The 16,770-nt window shown below is 37.6% G+C and overlaps 1 protein-coding gene across 2 annotated transcripts in view; it reads right to left on the minus strand.

Annotated features, from left to right (window-relative positions):
- The window catches only part of DMXL1 (Dmx like 1), a 157,607-nt gene that overhangs the window by 123,233 nt on the left and 17,604 nt on the right, over window positions 1-16,770 (minus strand). For both annotated transcript variants that reach the window (XM_054031319.1, XM_054031318.1), the window contains exons 3-6: window positions 7,780-7,857; window positions 6,214-6,292; window positions 5,210-5,342; window positions 263-329 (exon numbers count right to left, since the gene is read on the minus strand). In XM_054031319.1, coding sequence (XP_053887294.1) covers window positions 263-329; window positions 5,210-5,342; window positions 6,214-6,292; window positions 7,780-7,857 — 357 coding nt within the window. The remainder of the gene's footprint in view (window positions 1-262; window positions 330-5,209; window positions 5,343-6,213; window positions 6,293-7,779; window positions 7,858-16,770) is intronic.

Below are 16,770 nucleotides of genomic sequence, written 5' to 3' on the forward strand. Positions count from 1 at the left end.
AAACAAAGGTAGTACTCTGCTAGAACTAAATCTGTAGCGTTTCCTGTCTGAATTTTAGCCCTCCCAATTACTCAAAGCGGTCACTAAACAGCATTAGGAGATGCATAAGAGAATTTTTGGAAGCTACTGACATTCTGAATTATAAAAAAGAAAAAAACAAGTATTACTTCTCCTGTTTTTCAAAAAACGGATGCAGTCAAGTTCTGCATTATTTCATTACCTTTCTAAAGGAACATAATTCTGTCACACCAAAGTTATTTACCTTTCCTGCAGTAGCAAAGAATTCCCCATCTGGTGAAAATTTCATTAGATAAACTTGGGAAGCAGTTCTGTAAAATAAAGAATTAAAAAAAACATTAATTTGATAATTCAAAAATGTAGCAACATAAATAAGGTAAAAAAAAATTCAGAAGCACAGAATACAGAGTTATTTCTTTGGTGTTTTATGAAAAATTCTTTGTATTTTAGGTTTAGTTTCATATTCTGCAGTTGTATCATCAGACTCAAGCACTATTAGCGCAAGCTATGGGGCGCTGTGAGGAGACTCTTCTACAGCTGAAGCGTCAAAGGAAGGCTGTGGTTAGCAGAGACATGGGGTTCAGATGACCTGCTGTCTCCTGCCAGAGACAATGTGATTGTGATGAGGTGGGTCCTAATGGTTTGGTCTTAAACTGCTTCTCCCAGATGCGCTCAACCCCCACCTCACGCATACTTCAAATTCAATTCCACTCAACTTTTTCCATGAACAAACCATAAGAACACTTCTTCTCTTCCTGCACCATACATCCCAGAGAAATACATTAAAGCAGTACTCTGATTTTTTCTTTTGTTTTTAAAATCTAACACACTATTTGAAGTATTCCTCATTACTGTTTGTTAGCCTGATAATTAAAACAAAGATATTTTTGTTTAAATCTAGTTAATTAGGTTGTGCTCTCACTGCACTTCACTTCACTTCCATTGAAAAATATGTAGGCTTTCACTGTTTGTGCACTCAGCTACTGTATGGATGTTGGAATTGTAAATATTGAGGTTTTAAAAATCAGTGATTAAAATTTCCATTAACCTTGGATTTTTATAAAAAATGAAAAATCTAAAATGTAAGGCTTAACCAATGATAAATCTATAAGTGACAAGCTGGTCATCAATTCATCTATATTGTGATGAATACCTATCAGAGCATAATCATAAGACAAAACTCAGTGATGCAAGTCAGAAAGCTTTATAACAACAAAGCCACAATTTCAGTAGTTCAGTGTCCAACAGTACTCAGTTTAGGGTGGGCTCCAATAGGGGTGGACACCATTAGAATTTATGTGATGTCTCCATCAGATTGGAGTTGATTTAGACAAAGGTACATATCCATGTTCTAGATATATTAAATCCCACAAATCCTCTTGCACACTCAAAATTATAAACTTTCCATAATTAAAATAGACAGTTACCCAACAGGAGTGTATACACATTATTGAAGATTGATTCCTGACTGTGAAATCTGAAAAGTTTTATGAGGGGTGAAATAAGATACTGAAAAAAAGGGATGCTTCCATAATGTACCAGTCACCATCTTTATACTGTGGTCAGCAATGCAGATGCTCTGTCTAGATTTATTTCCCAAACCATTTTGGTTATTTGAAGAAACTGGGTAACACACATATTGATACAAGCACACAAGACAGAAAGGTGACATCCCTCTTCCAATGTCATGATGCAACTATCTGAGCTGACTATTGGAAGAAAAACAACAAAAAAAAAAAAGTTTAAAACCAGGAAAATGATTACTTGATAAGTCTTAAAAATGAGCTCAAAAGATAGGCAAACTCCAGAGATGGTATTTGTGTTTTAGGTTTTGAATCAATCTAAGACAGACCTAAGTACCCTCTTTCTAGATGTGACCTAATAGCCTACATGATCTTAGACACCATTATACATTATATTCCAAATAAAATTAAAATTAATAGCAGGAAGTGAGAACTACTGTGACCAGATCTCACATTTTTGAGATTTATGAAACAAAAAGTAAAAATTAAGCCTTTTCTTGAAAGAAAGAGTATTTTCTATGTTTTATCTTATTTCTGTTACACACTAAAATAGAACAGAATCCACTTGTTTTCACAGGAACTATAAACAACCTGAAAAAAAGCATCTGGATGATGCAGTGAGATGTTAGAACTTATATTTGAAAATAAATCTGTGCAAATGCAAGTTCATTGCCATAGTAGAAAGGAGAGGGGAAGAGAGGGACTTGCTGGAAACTCTACAGAATACTACAATTGAACTGGTCCAAAAGTAGAAAGAAAAACATTTCATTTTATTCTTAGTCTGAAAGAGTCCTAAACCTTTTGTTTACCTTCTGTTTCAGTTGCTGGAGTATCTGGGTTGACCTCTATCCTGGAAAGTTGGAAATAATACCTCCTGGAGCCAGGAGAAGAAAATGGCCAGAAAGATTGCCTGTTATGTTGAGAGTTCTTGCTGAGTACCTTGACTGGGAAAGCAGGTAGTTCCATTTTGAATTAATCCTTCAGATTTTTCTAAATGGATTCTCCAAGATTATCAAAGACATGGGCATGAATGAAGCCACTATTATAAAGATCTTTGCGAAACATCTCAAATTCTGATTCCCCCTACCCTTACTGCTTTGAACAAAAATACGATTGTCAGTTACAGATTGTTATGTTCTGCACAACCTCAACTAATTTAGCTATAAAATTTATAAAAGGAGCAACACTGCAGTGTTTTCCCAAAGACAGAGTACCTGCTCCATATGCTACAATAAAAAAAAAAAAAAAAAAAAAAAAAATCTTTGGGACCCAACTGCATTATGTGTTGAGAAAATCTCACTTCTGAGAAAATTTCCATAACAAAACTAATTCATACTAAAATCCATTATTTTTATGTCCATGAAACATTTCAAGATGTGATGTTGAAAATAATCTAGCAGCAAAAACACTAAAATATATTTAACAGATCCCTTCCCCTAATAGAAGTGATCTTCAGGTTTTAGTATAAGACTTCTAAACTCCTCATCTGGGAGGCATGAAAATTTGGGGAGAAACTTCCGTCTGCAGCAGAACAAGTAGATGAAACCCTAAATTAGAATTGGTGATTCTCTGGGACCCTAACTCTAATTTTCAAATGAAGTATTACCTGAGAACAAAGAAGGCCTTATAAATGATCTGCTAGTATAGGCTAGACCACTGCTGTGTTGGTGAGAAAAGCCTGTGAAAAATGGGTTGAAATGGCAGCTGGGCTAAGTTACACTGAATAGAGTGAGGGAGCCAGAAGAAATGCAGATTTAATACACAAGCTTCTAGAAAGAAGGTTAAATACATTCCCATTTCTGGGCATCAAAGTCACTTTAAGTGCTCAGCAGACAGAGGGGAAATTCTCACATTCTAAAGTGCTCTACTGTAATCCTAAAGCTCCTCTCCCAGAAAGGCAATGTCAACTATTGATCAAGTTCTGTGCTGCAGCAGTCCAGTAAAGGGAATTTGACCCCAAAGGAACAAGGAAGGGAAACGATGTTTCTAAATTCCTTGTTTTGCACTGGAATAAGCAGTTTTGTCAGGGTCTAGACACTGGCAGCAAACCTGCTACCGGGCAAAAGATGCAGATTGTACAGCGGTGGAATAAGAGCTGGAGGGATGTCAATAGAACCTCTCTGCTTCTCTCTCTCTCTCTCTCTCTCTCTCTAACAGACCTGGGTAAGGGGATGCTGCCTGAAGCAATCCTGTGGTATTACTTGCTTCTTAATTAGTGATGACCTAATATCCAGATCTAAAAAAAGCCCTGCAGTCCTTCAACAAGTGGAAAGTCTCCTCTGTTTTAGAAGTTACCCCCAAAGGGAAGGTCTTAAATTGTGGTTGGACCTCCAGTCTTCTGATCTCCACAGATATGACTATGGCATGTGCTGATGAATTGGATGCCTCCAGCTCTGGAGGGAAGCGCAGGCTCTCAGTGGTCCTTAGTCAGGGTGGCTTTTAGTTCCTCAAGGCAGGGGATTAGGGGACTCAGGGCAGGGGTTTGGGGTGCAGAGTGCAGGAGGGGGCCCAGGGCAGGGGATTAAGGGGCTCACGGCTGGGGGTTAGGGGGTTCAGGATGCAGGAGGTGTTTGGATGTGTCTGGCGGTGGCTCCTGGGGGTGGGGTGGGGCAGGAGGCTCCGCCGCGCACTGCCCTCACCCGTGGATACCACGCCCAGAAGCTCCCTTTGATTGTTGAGCCTGAGTCAAAAGCAGCACCTGTGGTATCCATTGTTAAAACTACATTAAGTTTCACAGGGGGGACAGGTTTTGAATCTCTGGGATTTAGCTAGGAATGTGTCAGTAGATCCACAGCTGGAAAGGGGTATCATCTAGCCTATAAACTAAATATATGACTTACGTTTTTTTGTGCCAATGGATGAAAAGACTAACACCTAATTAACAATATTAACACCACACTAATGCTAGCAAAGTGTGTGCACAGAACAGGTGGACATTGCAGGGATTCCATCTCACTGCCATGAATGGTAAGAAGGAACTCAGGGGCAGCTGGGTCTGCTCAGCACTTCACGTTGTTAGATGGGAGGACAGAGGACATCTACGGTGTAGCCTTAATGCACATTACTGGTCTAAAGAATCCAATATCATGGCGATGTGAACCAAGAGAGGAATTCGTGTGGACAATCATTTGAAGAACCTTATTTATAAAGGATCTAGATAGGGAGCCAAGTTTCACTTAATTCCCTTAATTATAGTAAGCCAGTAGTCCCAAAATAGTTGTAAGTTACCTAAGATTTCTGTTCTTCTAGCCTTTATGATCTCACACATTAGTACTACTTCTATTTGAATTCACCGCTTCCCACATTTTCCTTGCTTTTGCAGGAAGTGAGAGATACCTGGTATAACTGGTTTTATCAATATATTTCAGTAGGGCAAACTACAATTTTTGATCTTCTCCACAAAAAAAAACACACACCACACACCAACCACTTTCAAGCAGCCAAACTAATCTGGGAAGCAGAAAGAAATGTGTTTAGTACCACCCATATATAATAATTTGAAGGACGGAACAGATTCATGTCTTCAGTAATATTTCAGAAATTTCATACATAGCAGGATGACACACCACTGTAATTCATTAAGAGTTTCATGTGGAAAAAATGGACAACAACAAAAGTCAATTTTGCTTTTATTGAGGTTTCATGTTTTTTGTAAACTCGCTTCTTACTTGCATTGCCATATACACCTCCAGTCCCCAAAGCTAACATCTGTTCTTTCAGGATTGCCATCTTCAGATTGATTTTCCAAATTAACATTGGACCAAAGCCGCAGACAGCTGGAACCAGTCAAGAGACGAGTGCCTACAAGAAGTTTAAAATTATAACATGTACAAATCAAATTATGAGGCATAGCTTTCTATACTGAAAAAAAGGCCAATTAATCTGTACCACAAACACTGGCAAGAGTCAAAACATACTACAAATAATGTCTCCTTTTCTATACACAAAAGAAACTAATGCAATGGGCATAATCCTACAAGGTGCCATATGCAGCAAAACCTTGTTAAACTGGATAGACCTTACAAAAGACGACAACATTTATTTTTACATATTAAGTCATGTTTTATGTTTAATTTGGACATCTGTGGTCCAAATACATAAAAGCACACTTGTTCTACACTTTTTCCAAAGTAGGTTGCATTTGTTCAACAAAAGACATCTAGGCACTTCTGTAATAATACAGCTAATGATACTAATATTTTGAAAGAAGAGTATATGAAATAATGAGGATCTAATTACAAGAGCTATCAAACCTGGCACCTTGTTATCACTACCCCCAATTGCAGTAAAGGAATGAAGTGTTCAAACGTCCCTCTTTCATACCATTTTTTTAATGCCACCATCCCACTTTTTTTTTTTTTTTTTTAAAAGCAGCCCGCACTGGACACTTCTAAAGGATAGGACAACATTATAGACCATTGGTTTGTTGGGATATGAGTGAGATGCAGACACTTCTTTTTTTTTTTTTTTAAATAAAAAGTCTCTCATTGAAAATACATATAAGCGTCTTAGAATGCAGGTGACAAGTGGCATTCACAACACTCTCCTCATATTCCCTGGACATATCATGTTTTGCTATAACAAAAGGAAATCATCTCTTCTCCCTAAAAAAGAATTCAAACTTAACGTGTGATATTAAACAATTAGAAGTTTTAGTTAATTCCAGTCTTACCTGTGGGATCCCATGTTATATTATGTGCTATAGAGTCCAGTAAAATTTGACCACACTTCTGCCACTGGTAATACACCCCCTATAATCAGAAGTATTAGCAACTTCATTAGCTTAAGTGAGATATTTACAATACAATACATTTAATGATTTCCCATTTAATATATAATTACTGAAATACTATGCCTATATGGCATTCAAAGTTTTACTAGGCAACAGACATTTGGCATTTCTCGGAATGGATAAGTCAAGGCCATACAAGTCACAGCTGTGATTTCCTGTTTCAAGAAATATGAAGAGATACGAAGGGTCTAAAAACTGAGAGAGACTCACTTGCATCTTGATTTGTTAAAAATTTAGAATTCAGACAAATTAGAAGGATTAATAGCTTTATCTAGAACATTAAATCTTATTTTAATCTAGTCTTAGTGAAAACTAGCATCCTTGGCTAATTTTGAAGAGCATTTGGAGGGTGGAGTAATTAAATGGAATGTCTACTAATATAAAACCTTCCAGACTTTTTAAAGCATGCACATCTTTTACAAAGTGTAGGAAATCTATATCAGCTGGAAAAGAGCTTTCTGAATTACCCATAGGTACTATGTATGTCTTAGAAACTTCATAAAGCAAGCATAGTTCAGGAAGTAGATTTCTTAAATCCCCTAGGCGATAGGAAATTGTGTTGCAACCTCTATAAGCCATATGGATCTGATGGAATTCACACAGATGGAAGCTAAATTCACTGTGTTGTATTTGTACCCTTGTATCATCTTAATACTTTGCACTTACATGGCATTTTGCATAGGCTCAAGTAAGACTCAATACTCTTGTAAAGTATGCTAAGAAAAGGGGATTCAGAGATTAAGTAACCTGCTCTAAATCACATAAATCAGCACCTAAAAGAATCAAGATTAAAATCCATGTCAAACTGATAAACACAAGGCTAATCCACAAATTTGCCCACACCAAAGGAAGTCACACTATGTGGAATATGAGAGTACAGTTTTTACCAACCATTATAAATCCCTTTGAAATCTACAGATAAATATATTCTAAAAAATGCTTTGCAAAATAATTAGTAGAATTTTTGAAAGTACTTAAGATGCACATAAGGATAAAAACAACCATTATAAATCCATATGCAGCAGGGTGTAAACATATCATTTACTATCTGGCTTAAAAGCAAACTTCCCTGTGCACAGGTTACAGTACTCCATTTTGAGCTTTTTGCACCTTCTTCTGGTATTGGCCAGGGTCAGAGAGAGCGAATCACAGACTTGCACAGATGAATCACTGCACAAATGAAACAATTACTATGTATTGTTATTAAGGATTGGTCCAATGTATTCCCTTCTGATGTATTATGAAGAGGTATAATAAAGTGGCATTTTAACTAGCATGTGCCCCACCCCTTTTTCACACAATAAACATCCTATATCCCAATTTTAAATTGGTATCTCATCTTGTATTTCAGAAAAGGCAACTCCCAAGGAATAAAAGTAAACCATAGCAATTATTTAAACTTTTCAAGGCAGCTTAAGTTTCTATTAAGACAGTTCATTCACTTACAGCAGGATGATTGCTCTTCTGTTTCAGGACAGTAACTGGTTCAAAAATACAAATCATGTTTCCATAAGACGCTGCAATCTAAAATAAAAAGTTACATAAAACAAAACAAAAATATTAATTTAAAATTTCATTTGAGATGTGGATTATTGATTCTACTTTCATTCATTCTTTGTAAAAATATTTCCCTCTATATTCTTGAGCTTGTCTCTCTATTTCCTTCTGACTCAAGGACCAGAACTTGAGGAACATACCAGAATAAGAAAATCTTTAAAACATATTGCAAAGTTTGAAACTTGAAGTACTAGAAAAAACTGTTCGCCTACAACTATATTTCTGGTTAAGACCGGAGGATCAGCCACCATAAGCGTAAGTGTATTGGATACCAATTTTAATATGAATCGTCAGTCTAGTATCAAGAGTTTTTCCACATGCAATTTAGGTAGCCATTTTAAGAAAAGTTGTTGGACTCCATTTTTAATACGCTGTGGAAAGGACGAAAATCATTTCATCAATCAATCCGCTTTTTCACTGTTAACGTATCGCATTGTGCCACTGAGTGTCTGAAAGCATGAGAGCCACTTAAATAGACAGTCATATAGAGCTACAAAATATAGTACAATCATGAAACAATAGTTAATATTTTTATCAAGAGTACTAAATAAAGCTTGCAATAAAGACAGCCTTATTTGGGGACCAATGAGAGTCTTGGTGCTAACCACACGTATAAGCATATTTGCTCATATGTTTTCAACCATTATTTTCCAGGGTGGATAAAAGTCAAGGGGGGGGGGGTGAGGAGGGGGAAAGAGATAAAAATTGTGTTTATTTAAATCAGATTTTTTTTTAATTTAAATTCAATACAGATTCTTAAATAAATAACCCTATTTGAAATTATGCCAATTTATATTAAGACCTGAATTTATTCTAATCTAGTAAAACCATTTAAATTAAGTTTAAAAAATAGTTAAGCAGCATCTATTTACTGCCAAGTTTTAAAGAAAGTCAAACCACTGAACTGATGTAAGCAGGAAGCCACACGTTAAGCTCCTGGAACCAGAGTGCTTAAGTGATAAAACAGCTTTTGACAACAGTAGCCTCTTCTGCTGTAGGTGCACAGTGAACATTTTCTTCATTTCAGTGTGACTAGTTCAGTTCAATGAAAAATGAATACCAAATAAATAAATAAAAAGTTGAAAGAGCAAGAAAGCTTGTTTTTCTCTTCCAATCTATTAATAAAAAGTAGGTATGAGAGAATGAGATCTACTAGTTGTAAAATCTTGAAGAAACAAATAATCAGTTCATAATTCACTAACGTCCTTTGTTTAAACAATTTTCTTACGTATCAAGCACATTTAAGGTAGTTTTATGTAACTAATTAAAAACTTTAAAATGCCTTTTTCTTTTTTTTGCATTTAATTGCATTCAAATTTCCATCTAAACATATGACAAATCACAAGTACAAAATCTAGTAAATAAGAAATGCATAATTCACCATTTTCCATTTTAAATAAAAATTTTAAATAATTAAGCATCTGTCTAAATGTGAGTTAAGCTATAGAATTGCTTAAACATGTGAATAGATATAGAGTAATCGTCCTCATGTGCAAAAGGCAGCACCAATTTTAATATAAAGGCTATATTTAATTGCAAATCAGCATGTTTTAATGGTTATCAAAGCAATTATTATCAAACTTTCTTTAGCAAACTAAATAAAGGACAAATGCAAAATACAAAATAGATTTAGATCAAGATTCCCTGGTTAATTATTTAAATCTCACTGATTTAAATCCATCCACCCTATTTTCTCCCAGGACAAGTTATCAGAACAAATATAGGAAAAGTTACATGCAGACCTATGAACACTTAAATGCCCCTTAAAAGCCTCAGGCTGAGAGTCATCACACTACCTAGAGCTTGTCATAAAAACAAGAATTACTAACTACAAATATGAGAGACACCCTACCACTGACTCTAATTCTGACCTCTTATTAGACTATATAGACAGCATAATAGTCCATGTCCATAAAATTATGGCTCAAGTTATTTCTGTAAAATCATCATAAGAATGTGGATTACAAATAAACCATTAACATTATATGATATCTTTTCATTTCTAGTATAAAAAGCAGTTGAAGTAGCATTTTACAGAATGTGATTTTGTCATACCTAAGTTGCAAGTAAATTTAAACAAAAGCTAGAGGTTTAAATTCTGAGAGGAAAAACCTCCACATTTAAAAAAAAAAAAGAAGCCTGCATCAGACTCTTCAAGTAACTTACATGTCAGCATGACCCAAATATGCCAACTATAATTCTGTCAAAGCTGCAAAAAGCCTAAAGAAGCCATGTTTTTAAAACACATCTCTAGCTAATATTTGCCCTACGTTTTCTACTTAATCTTTATCATTGCCATATTTTTGTGATTCTGCAAATACATATACTATTCTGAGAGTAGTTAGAATAGTTTCTTCCACAGAAACTCAAAGTAAAATACTGAGATGGAGATGTAAACTTAAGAATTGTAATTCTTAACCCAACAATGGTATAACCAATATTGTGGTTTAGGATAACATTATAGCATCTTGCTGTAAGTGGCTGCCCCACACATGGCGCGGGCGGGGCGGGGAGGGGGCAGGGAAAGAGAGAACAGGCAATCCAAATGTGCCTACCTTTAAAGATGCAGTACAGTATTGGCTTTTTTGTTTGTCTCTGCTGCTGCCTGATTGCTTACTTCCGATTTCACATGGTGTCTGGTTGACTGGTCAGTCCGTAACTCTGGTGTTCGTATCTTTGAGGTTCTACTGTAAGGACTACTACTACTGTGTGACCATCAGAAAAGTTATGTATGTTCACTGCACCCCTGGCATCATAATAGTGAGAATACTTTGGGTGGGGATGCACTGATGAATTTTAAAGAAGGCCCATGTAGCTCTACTAAGTTATTTCTGTAACTCACCCAGAAAGAAGAGGCTGCCCTCAGGCAAAGGCTTTGCTCTCCCTTGCCACTTTCCCCAAACCAAAACTGTAACAGGGAATGTAAGGGGCCCCCTAACATACTGAAGGTAGCAAATCATGACTTAGAACAATCAATGCAACCTGCATTGTTTCCGAGCACACACTTATTTTGGTTGTACCTCTACATAAACCTTAATCCTCTGAATTTCACAGGAGCCATCCATATTGCACTCACCCAACAATGGGGTCTATGCCCTCTTCCTGGGTTGTATTGTCGTCCACAAGCAGATAAGAAGCAAAGGTGAAAATGCAACAAAAGCATCACATTTCTTCTGGAGACAAAGGGAATCACTGAAAAGGCCATAGATTTGCTGTTAAATGCTATTTAGCACACAAGGACAGAACTGACCTTCCATATATTTACTGTATTCAAAAAGTAGGTTAAAGTACAGTTTACTGTATTCAATTAAGGTTCCAATGAGATGAACTCAAAAAAGTCAGAAAAAGTTACGAAGTAAGGCTGCATATGCATTATGACAACGTAAATTACCAGTTCATGCTCACATTTTTTAATCCATTAGGCAAAAATACTCTTCTCACCTCCATCCTGATTTCACATACAAACACCCCCTTTCTTTTGAAAAAGAAATCTCTCAATATTCTATTCCCATTGTTCTTATGCATGAATAGAGTGGAATTCTGTGAAGATGGGTATGGAATAAGGCAGGGATCAGTAAAATAAAGTATTATTTTAAATAAAACATAGGATGCATGTGGGAAGGCTATTTCTAACCATTAGACTAATCAATTCTGAACGGATTGTCACCAAATGACACATCTGATCTAGGAACCATCTTCCTGCTCAATGTCAAAGTTTGTACCAAAAATTTCTGATGCTCTAGAACGATTAAAAAAAAGAAGTACTTCTTCTCTTAGCATATAAACAGCTGAATCACTTTTACTCAAGCTTTCCAAATGTATTCCCCTTCAGAAGGATCAGGTATGGAAAATCTCAGCAGGGATGATGAATACTTGAGAAAGTTATCAATTGGAACACACCGAATATGACTGAAGTGTCTAGATCAACTTAAGTTATAAGTGAAGCACAGAGTGACACTGGTACAATTCAGCTAGCTGCAGGAAATAATATTTTGTTGAAATTCAAAAGTAACTAACATCCTGTCTAGACCAAGAAAATGCTAGCTTGCCAAGGCAATCATTACTCTTTTTATGCTAATTATTTCATGACTGTAGGGAATCCTTTTTCTGAGCGCAGAGGAACAAGACTGTGTAGAAACATCTGCACTCATGCCATCAAAGAGCTCTGAAAGGCCGATGTCAACGCAGGAAAGAACTGCAAAAGAAAATTTTTGCTCTGCCATCAAGGTTTGGTAAAGTGGAATAACCCAGCATTACCAAACCCTATGGATAATGAGATTTTCATAGACATTAGAATTCAGAATTTGAACTGGGAAGATTTAAAGTATACTTTCAAAATCTTGGTCTTCTAACTAATGATTTGCGGCTGCTATTGCAACCTTGCAGTTGAACTGATTAAAGAGGAAAACTGCAGCACTTTGCTAATGTGCCGATCAGTAGCTTTATGTGATATTTATCACCTGATCGTACTTCACAAGATTACTCCTCACATCAAAACAAAATATGCAAATGTATCCTCCTACTGCTGGTCTCCCAGTAAAACCAGAGGTGCACAGGTAAAAGTAGATAAAGATAAAAGCAAATTGAAGCAACAGTACTCTGAGCTTTGATTTGCAGAATTCAATATAACTAATGAAATAATAAATTATCAAAAGTAAGTGTTAGACTCATTGACTTTAAGATCAGAAGGGACCATCATTATCATCTAGTCTGACCTCCTGCACATTGCTGGCCTCGGAATCTTACGCATTCCTGAAATAGATCTCTAACCTCTGGCTGAGTTACTGAAGTCCTCAAATCATGGTTTAAAGACTTCAATTTACAGATAATTCACCAGTTTACACTATTTTAAACTGGCAAGTGACCCATGACCCATGCTACAGAAGGAGACGAAACACACACACTGGGCCCTCTGCCAGTCTGATCTGGGGGAAAATTCCTTCCCGACCCCAAATACAGCAGTCAGTTAGACCCTGAGCATATGGACAAGACCTGCCAGACAGAGGTTTGGGAAAGAATTCTCTGAAGTAACTCAGATCCCTCCTCATCTACAGTCCTGTCTCCAGCAGTTGGGAATTTTTGCTACTGACAGTTGCTGATGGGCTACATGACATTGTAGGCAGTCCCACCCTATCATCCCCTCCATAAATTTATCAAGCTCAGATTTGAAGCCAGTTAGGCTTTTTGCCCCCACTGCTCCCATGGATGGCTGTTCCAGAATTTCACTCCTTGGAAGGTTTATCAGAATCCCCTCATATTTGGGTTTGTTGTTTTTTTTCCCTTAAAGCTCCAGCAATCATGTTGTGTGACTCAGCTTTTAGTTTTTAAAAATTTATCCTGGCTTTTCAGAAACCAGAAGGCAACCTTCTTCCTCACCCCCAAACTCTCCAATTTTATTATTTAAAAATGTGAGGATTTAAAGTCAATTTTGTGGGAGGGGAGCACCAGGGGGTCCGAGTCATGACTTTTGAATGCTTAGCATTGGCAATATACAGAGGTATCTGCAGGCATATTTGCTTAGTCATCTTGACCAAATGGCTGACACTTTACACTAATGCTATTTTATATGCCTCTGTACTGTTTGTACAGTGCTTAAAAAGTGACAAATATGACCTGTAAATAAAATTGTTAGAGGCTATTTACTGATTATATATATTTAAATAAAAATAATTATCCTAAATGTGCACATTGGTGTGTATATATAGACACTGTGTGACTGTTAACCAGACAGTGGATATAGTTGCATAATCACTGAAGGATGAAATGTCTTTGAACAGGAAGCTATATTTCAGTTTCTCCACAGGATTCTAGTGCACTAGACTAAAATATAATATGTAGATGTCCAGCACAGAAAGACAGTCTGAGAAAATCAAGAAACATTATAATTCATTAACTGTCTCTAAAGCAAAAAAGTTAATGCTTCACCTAGATTTCAGGAAAGTCCTGCTTTTGCATTTTAAAATTGTGTCTTACTGTACAAGACTACATCCAATATATTTTGGATTGTTTACAAATCTAGTTGTGTCCTCTGCTAACCACCTGGTCCTAAAACTTAAACACTTCTCCCAGGCAGGGCCGGCGATCACCTAGGGCGGCAGGATTTGGGGGGCGGCATTTTGCTGCCCTCGGCGGAAATTCGGCGGCGGGTCCTTCACTCGCTCCGGGACCCGCCGCCGAAGTGCCCCAAAGACGTGGAGCGGAAGAACCCAAGCTGCCGAATGCTCAGAGGAGGAGCGCTGCTGCCTAGGGTGGCAAAAACCCTGGCGCTGCTCCTGCTCCCAGGGAAGGACTGGTCGATTCTTCCCAACTAGGCTACCAACACTTATTCTTCGTTTAAGTGAAAGAATGTATAATACAGAAGGCTAAAACCCGTTTCTAATTTAAAGCATCTAAAAACAGAAATGAACTATCAACACATAGCTTTGATCCAACATTACCTTCATTATACTGAAGTCAAGGTGAGATTATCAATTTAAGATTTAAAAGAGTATACAAGAAGGTTGCAGTTACCAAAATGAAAAGCCCAAAACATTAGAAACTCCAATTCAGAGTAAAGAATAAAATTGGGGGGGGGGGGGGGGAGGAGGAGAGGAGGGGCAAATCACACATTCAGAAGTATAGAAATATATAATTTATCAAACCTTCAGTAGACAAATACACTACTGAGGGCATTCATACCACATTCTTTGTGAAGATTTCTGTGCCACTGATTATACTGCATCAGTAAAGACCACATACATACTTCCTTGGTCTAGACTCTAGACCAAAGGTGGCCAAACCGCGCATGCAGCTCTTTTATAGTTGAAGTGTGGGTGATGGAACTCCCCACCCCGGCATTCTCCGCTTACCAGACTGGAAGGAAGTTTGGGGCTTTCTGCCCTGTGGTGGGGTGGTAGAGCTAGGGATTTCTACCCAGCGGGGATGGGCATCTAGAGTTTTTAGCCCCTAGCCCCACCACCCTGCTGCACCTGGCTCTCAAACTTCTGAAGATTATCTTTTGCCGCTTGGAGGGTCACTAAGTTTGGCCACCCATGGCCTAGACTATGAAGTTAGAACACTTACATACATGTAGCAAAAGTTAACGTAGTGACAAGACACATGCTTACACAGACATTTAGGGGTGGCATCACAATGTCTTTAAATTTAAGATTTCTGCTTACACAGTCTGCAGATTGTCTAAGCCAGGGGTAGACAACCTATGGCACGCGTGCCAAAGATGACAAGCAAGCTGATTTTCAGTGACACTCACACTGCCTGGGTCCTGGCCACCAGTCCGGGGGGGGCTCTGCATTTTAATTTAATTTTAAATGAAGCTTCTTAAACATTATAAAAACCTTTTTACTTTACATACAACAATAGGTTAGTTATATATTATAGACTTATAGAAAGAGACCTTCTAAAAATATTAAAATGTATTACTGGCACGTGAAACCTTAAATTAGAGTGAATAAATGAAGACGCGGCACACCACTTCTGAAAGGTTGCCGACCCCTAGTCTAAGCCCTTTTGGAAAAAGTAATATAGGAGGACATCACAGATATGATCATTTTATCAGGACAGCAACTCTTCCATAGTTTGACAAATCCTTAACCCCAGGGAGAGATAATGATTAACCACCAGGCTATGGTCAGGGTTCTCATCTGGGATGTGGGAAGCCCAAGTTCAAATCCCTGCTCCACATCAGGCAGATGTGGGAACTGAATCCTCATGTCCCACATTCCTTGTGAATGCTGAACCACTGGGCTAAAGTTATGAAGACACTACTACCTCCCTCTTCCATCTGTTTTGTGAATCTAGGCCTTTAAACAAACATGCCCAGAAACAAGGAATTTCAAGGTCAAGTGACAGGGAATCATAGAAATGTAGGGCTGGAAGGGAACTGAGGAAGTCTAGTCCATCTCCATATGCTGAGACAGGATTAAATATACTTTGATCATCCCTGACAGTTGTCTATCTAACATGGTCTCAAAAACCACCAACGATGGGGATTCCAGACTCACTTGGTAACGGTCATGCTGTCTGAGATTGGCACTCAGTAACCTATTCCAGTGCTTAGCTATCTTTACCATTAAAAATTGTTCCTAATACATAATCTAAATTGCTCTTGCTGCACTCTAAGATGATAACTTCTTGTCCAAACCCTTGGTGAACATGGAGAACTACTGATCCATTTCCTCTTTATAAACAATCTTTTGCATATCTGAAAACTTAGGTCCTGTCCAAGGCTCCCCCCTCCAGCCTTCTCCGCTCATGACTAAATATGCCCAATTCTTTCAGCCTTTCCCCATAGGTCATGTTTTCAAAATTTCCTATTTTTGTTGCTCCCCTGTAGATTCTCCAATTTGGTCACATCTTTGTCTTGTTCAACCCAAAAAAACCCCATACTTTTTCAGTTTGTTGAAACTTTTGCGAATTTTTTTATTCAGTTCAACCCAACCATTTCCCCCCAGCTTTCTGGAACTGAAAATGACCCAAAGAGTCAATTATTTGTCTGTTCTACTTGCAGCACACCAATTTCATTGCTGGAGATCAACTGGAGTCAGAATCAGGTATTGTGTAATTTGTTCATTTACATGTTTACATTTACACCTGTTATTCTTAAATCAAAACAGACCTGGCCATAGAAGTAAATCTGGAAACCCCCAGCTCAGTTGCACCAGAAGCTTCTCACTGCTTCCCACCCTTATTGACAGCCATTCTCCCACAGATCTTTCCGAGGCTGCCCTATTAGCTTCCAATCAAAAGACAGCACCAGATTAGTCCCCTCTGTATCCTAGCCTATCATTGCTTAGCAGATTCATCACTTGACATAGTCATCACATAAGTGAGCAGTTAATCCACATTAGAACTGTCCACTTGTGCACATTATTTGCTTGGAAA

The sequence above is a fragment of the Malaclemys terrapin genome, chromosome 6 (assembly GCF_027887155.1).
Source record: "Malaclemys terrapin pileata isolate rMalTer1 chromosome 6, rMalTer1.hap1, whole genome shotgun sequence".
Classification (NCBI taxonomy): domain Eukaryota; kingdom Metazoa; phylum Chordata; order Testudines; family Emydidae; genus Malaclemys; species Malaclemys terrapin.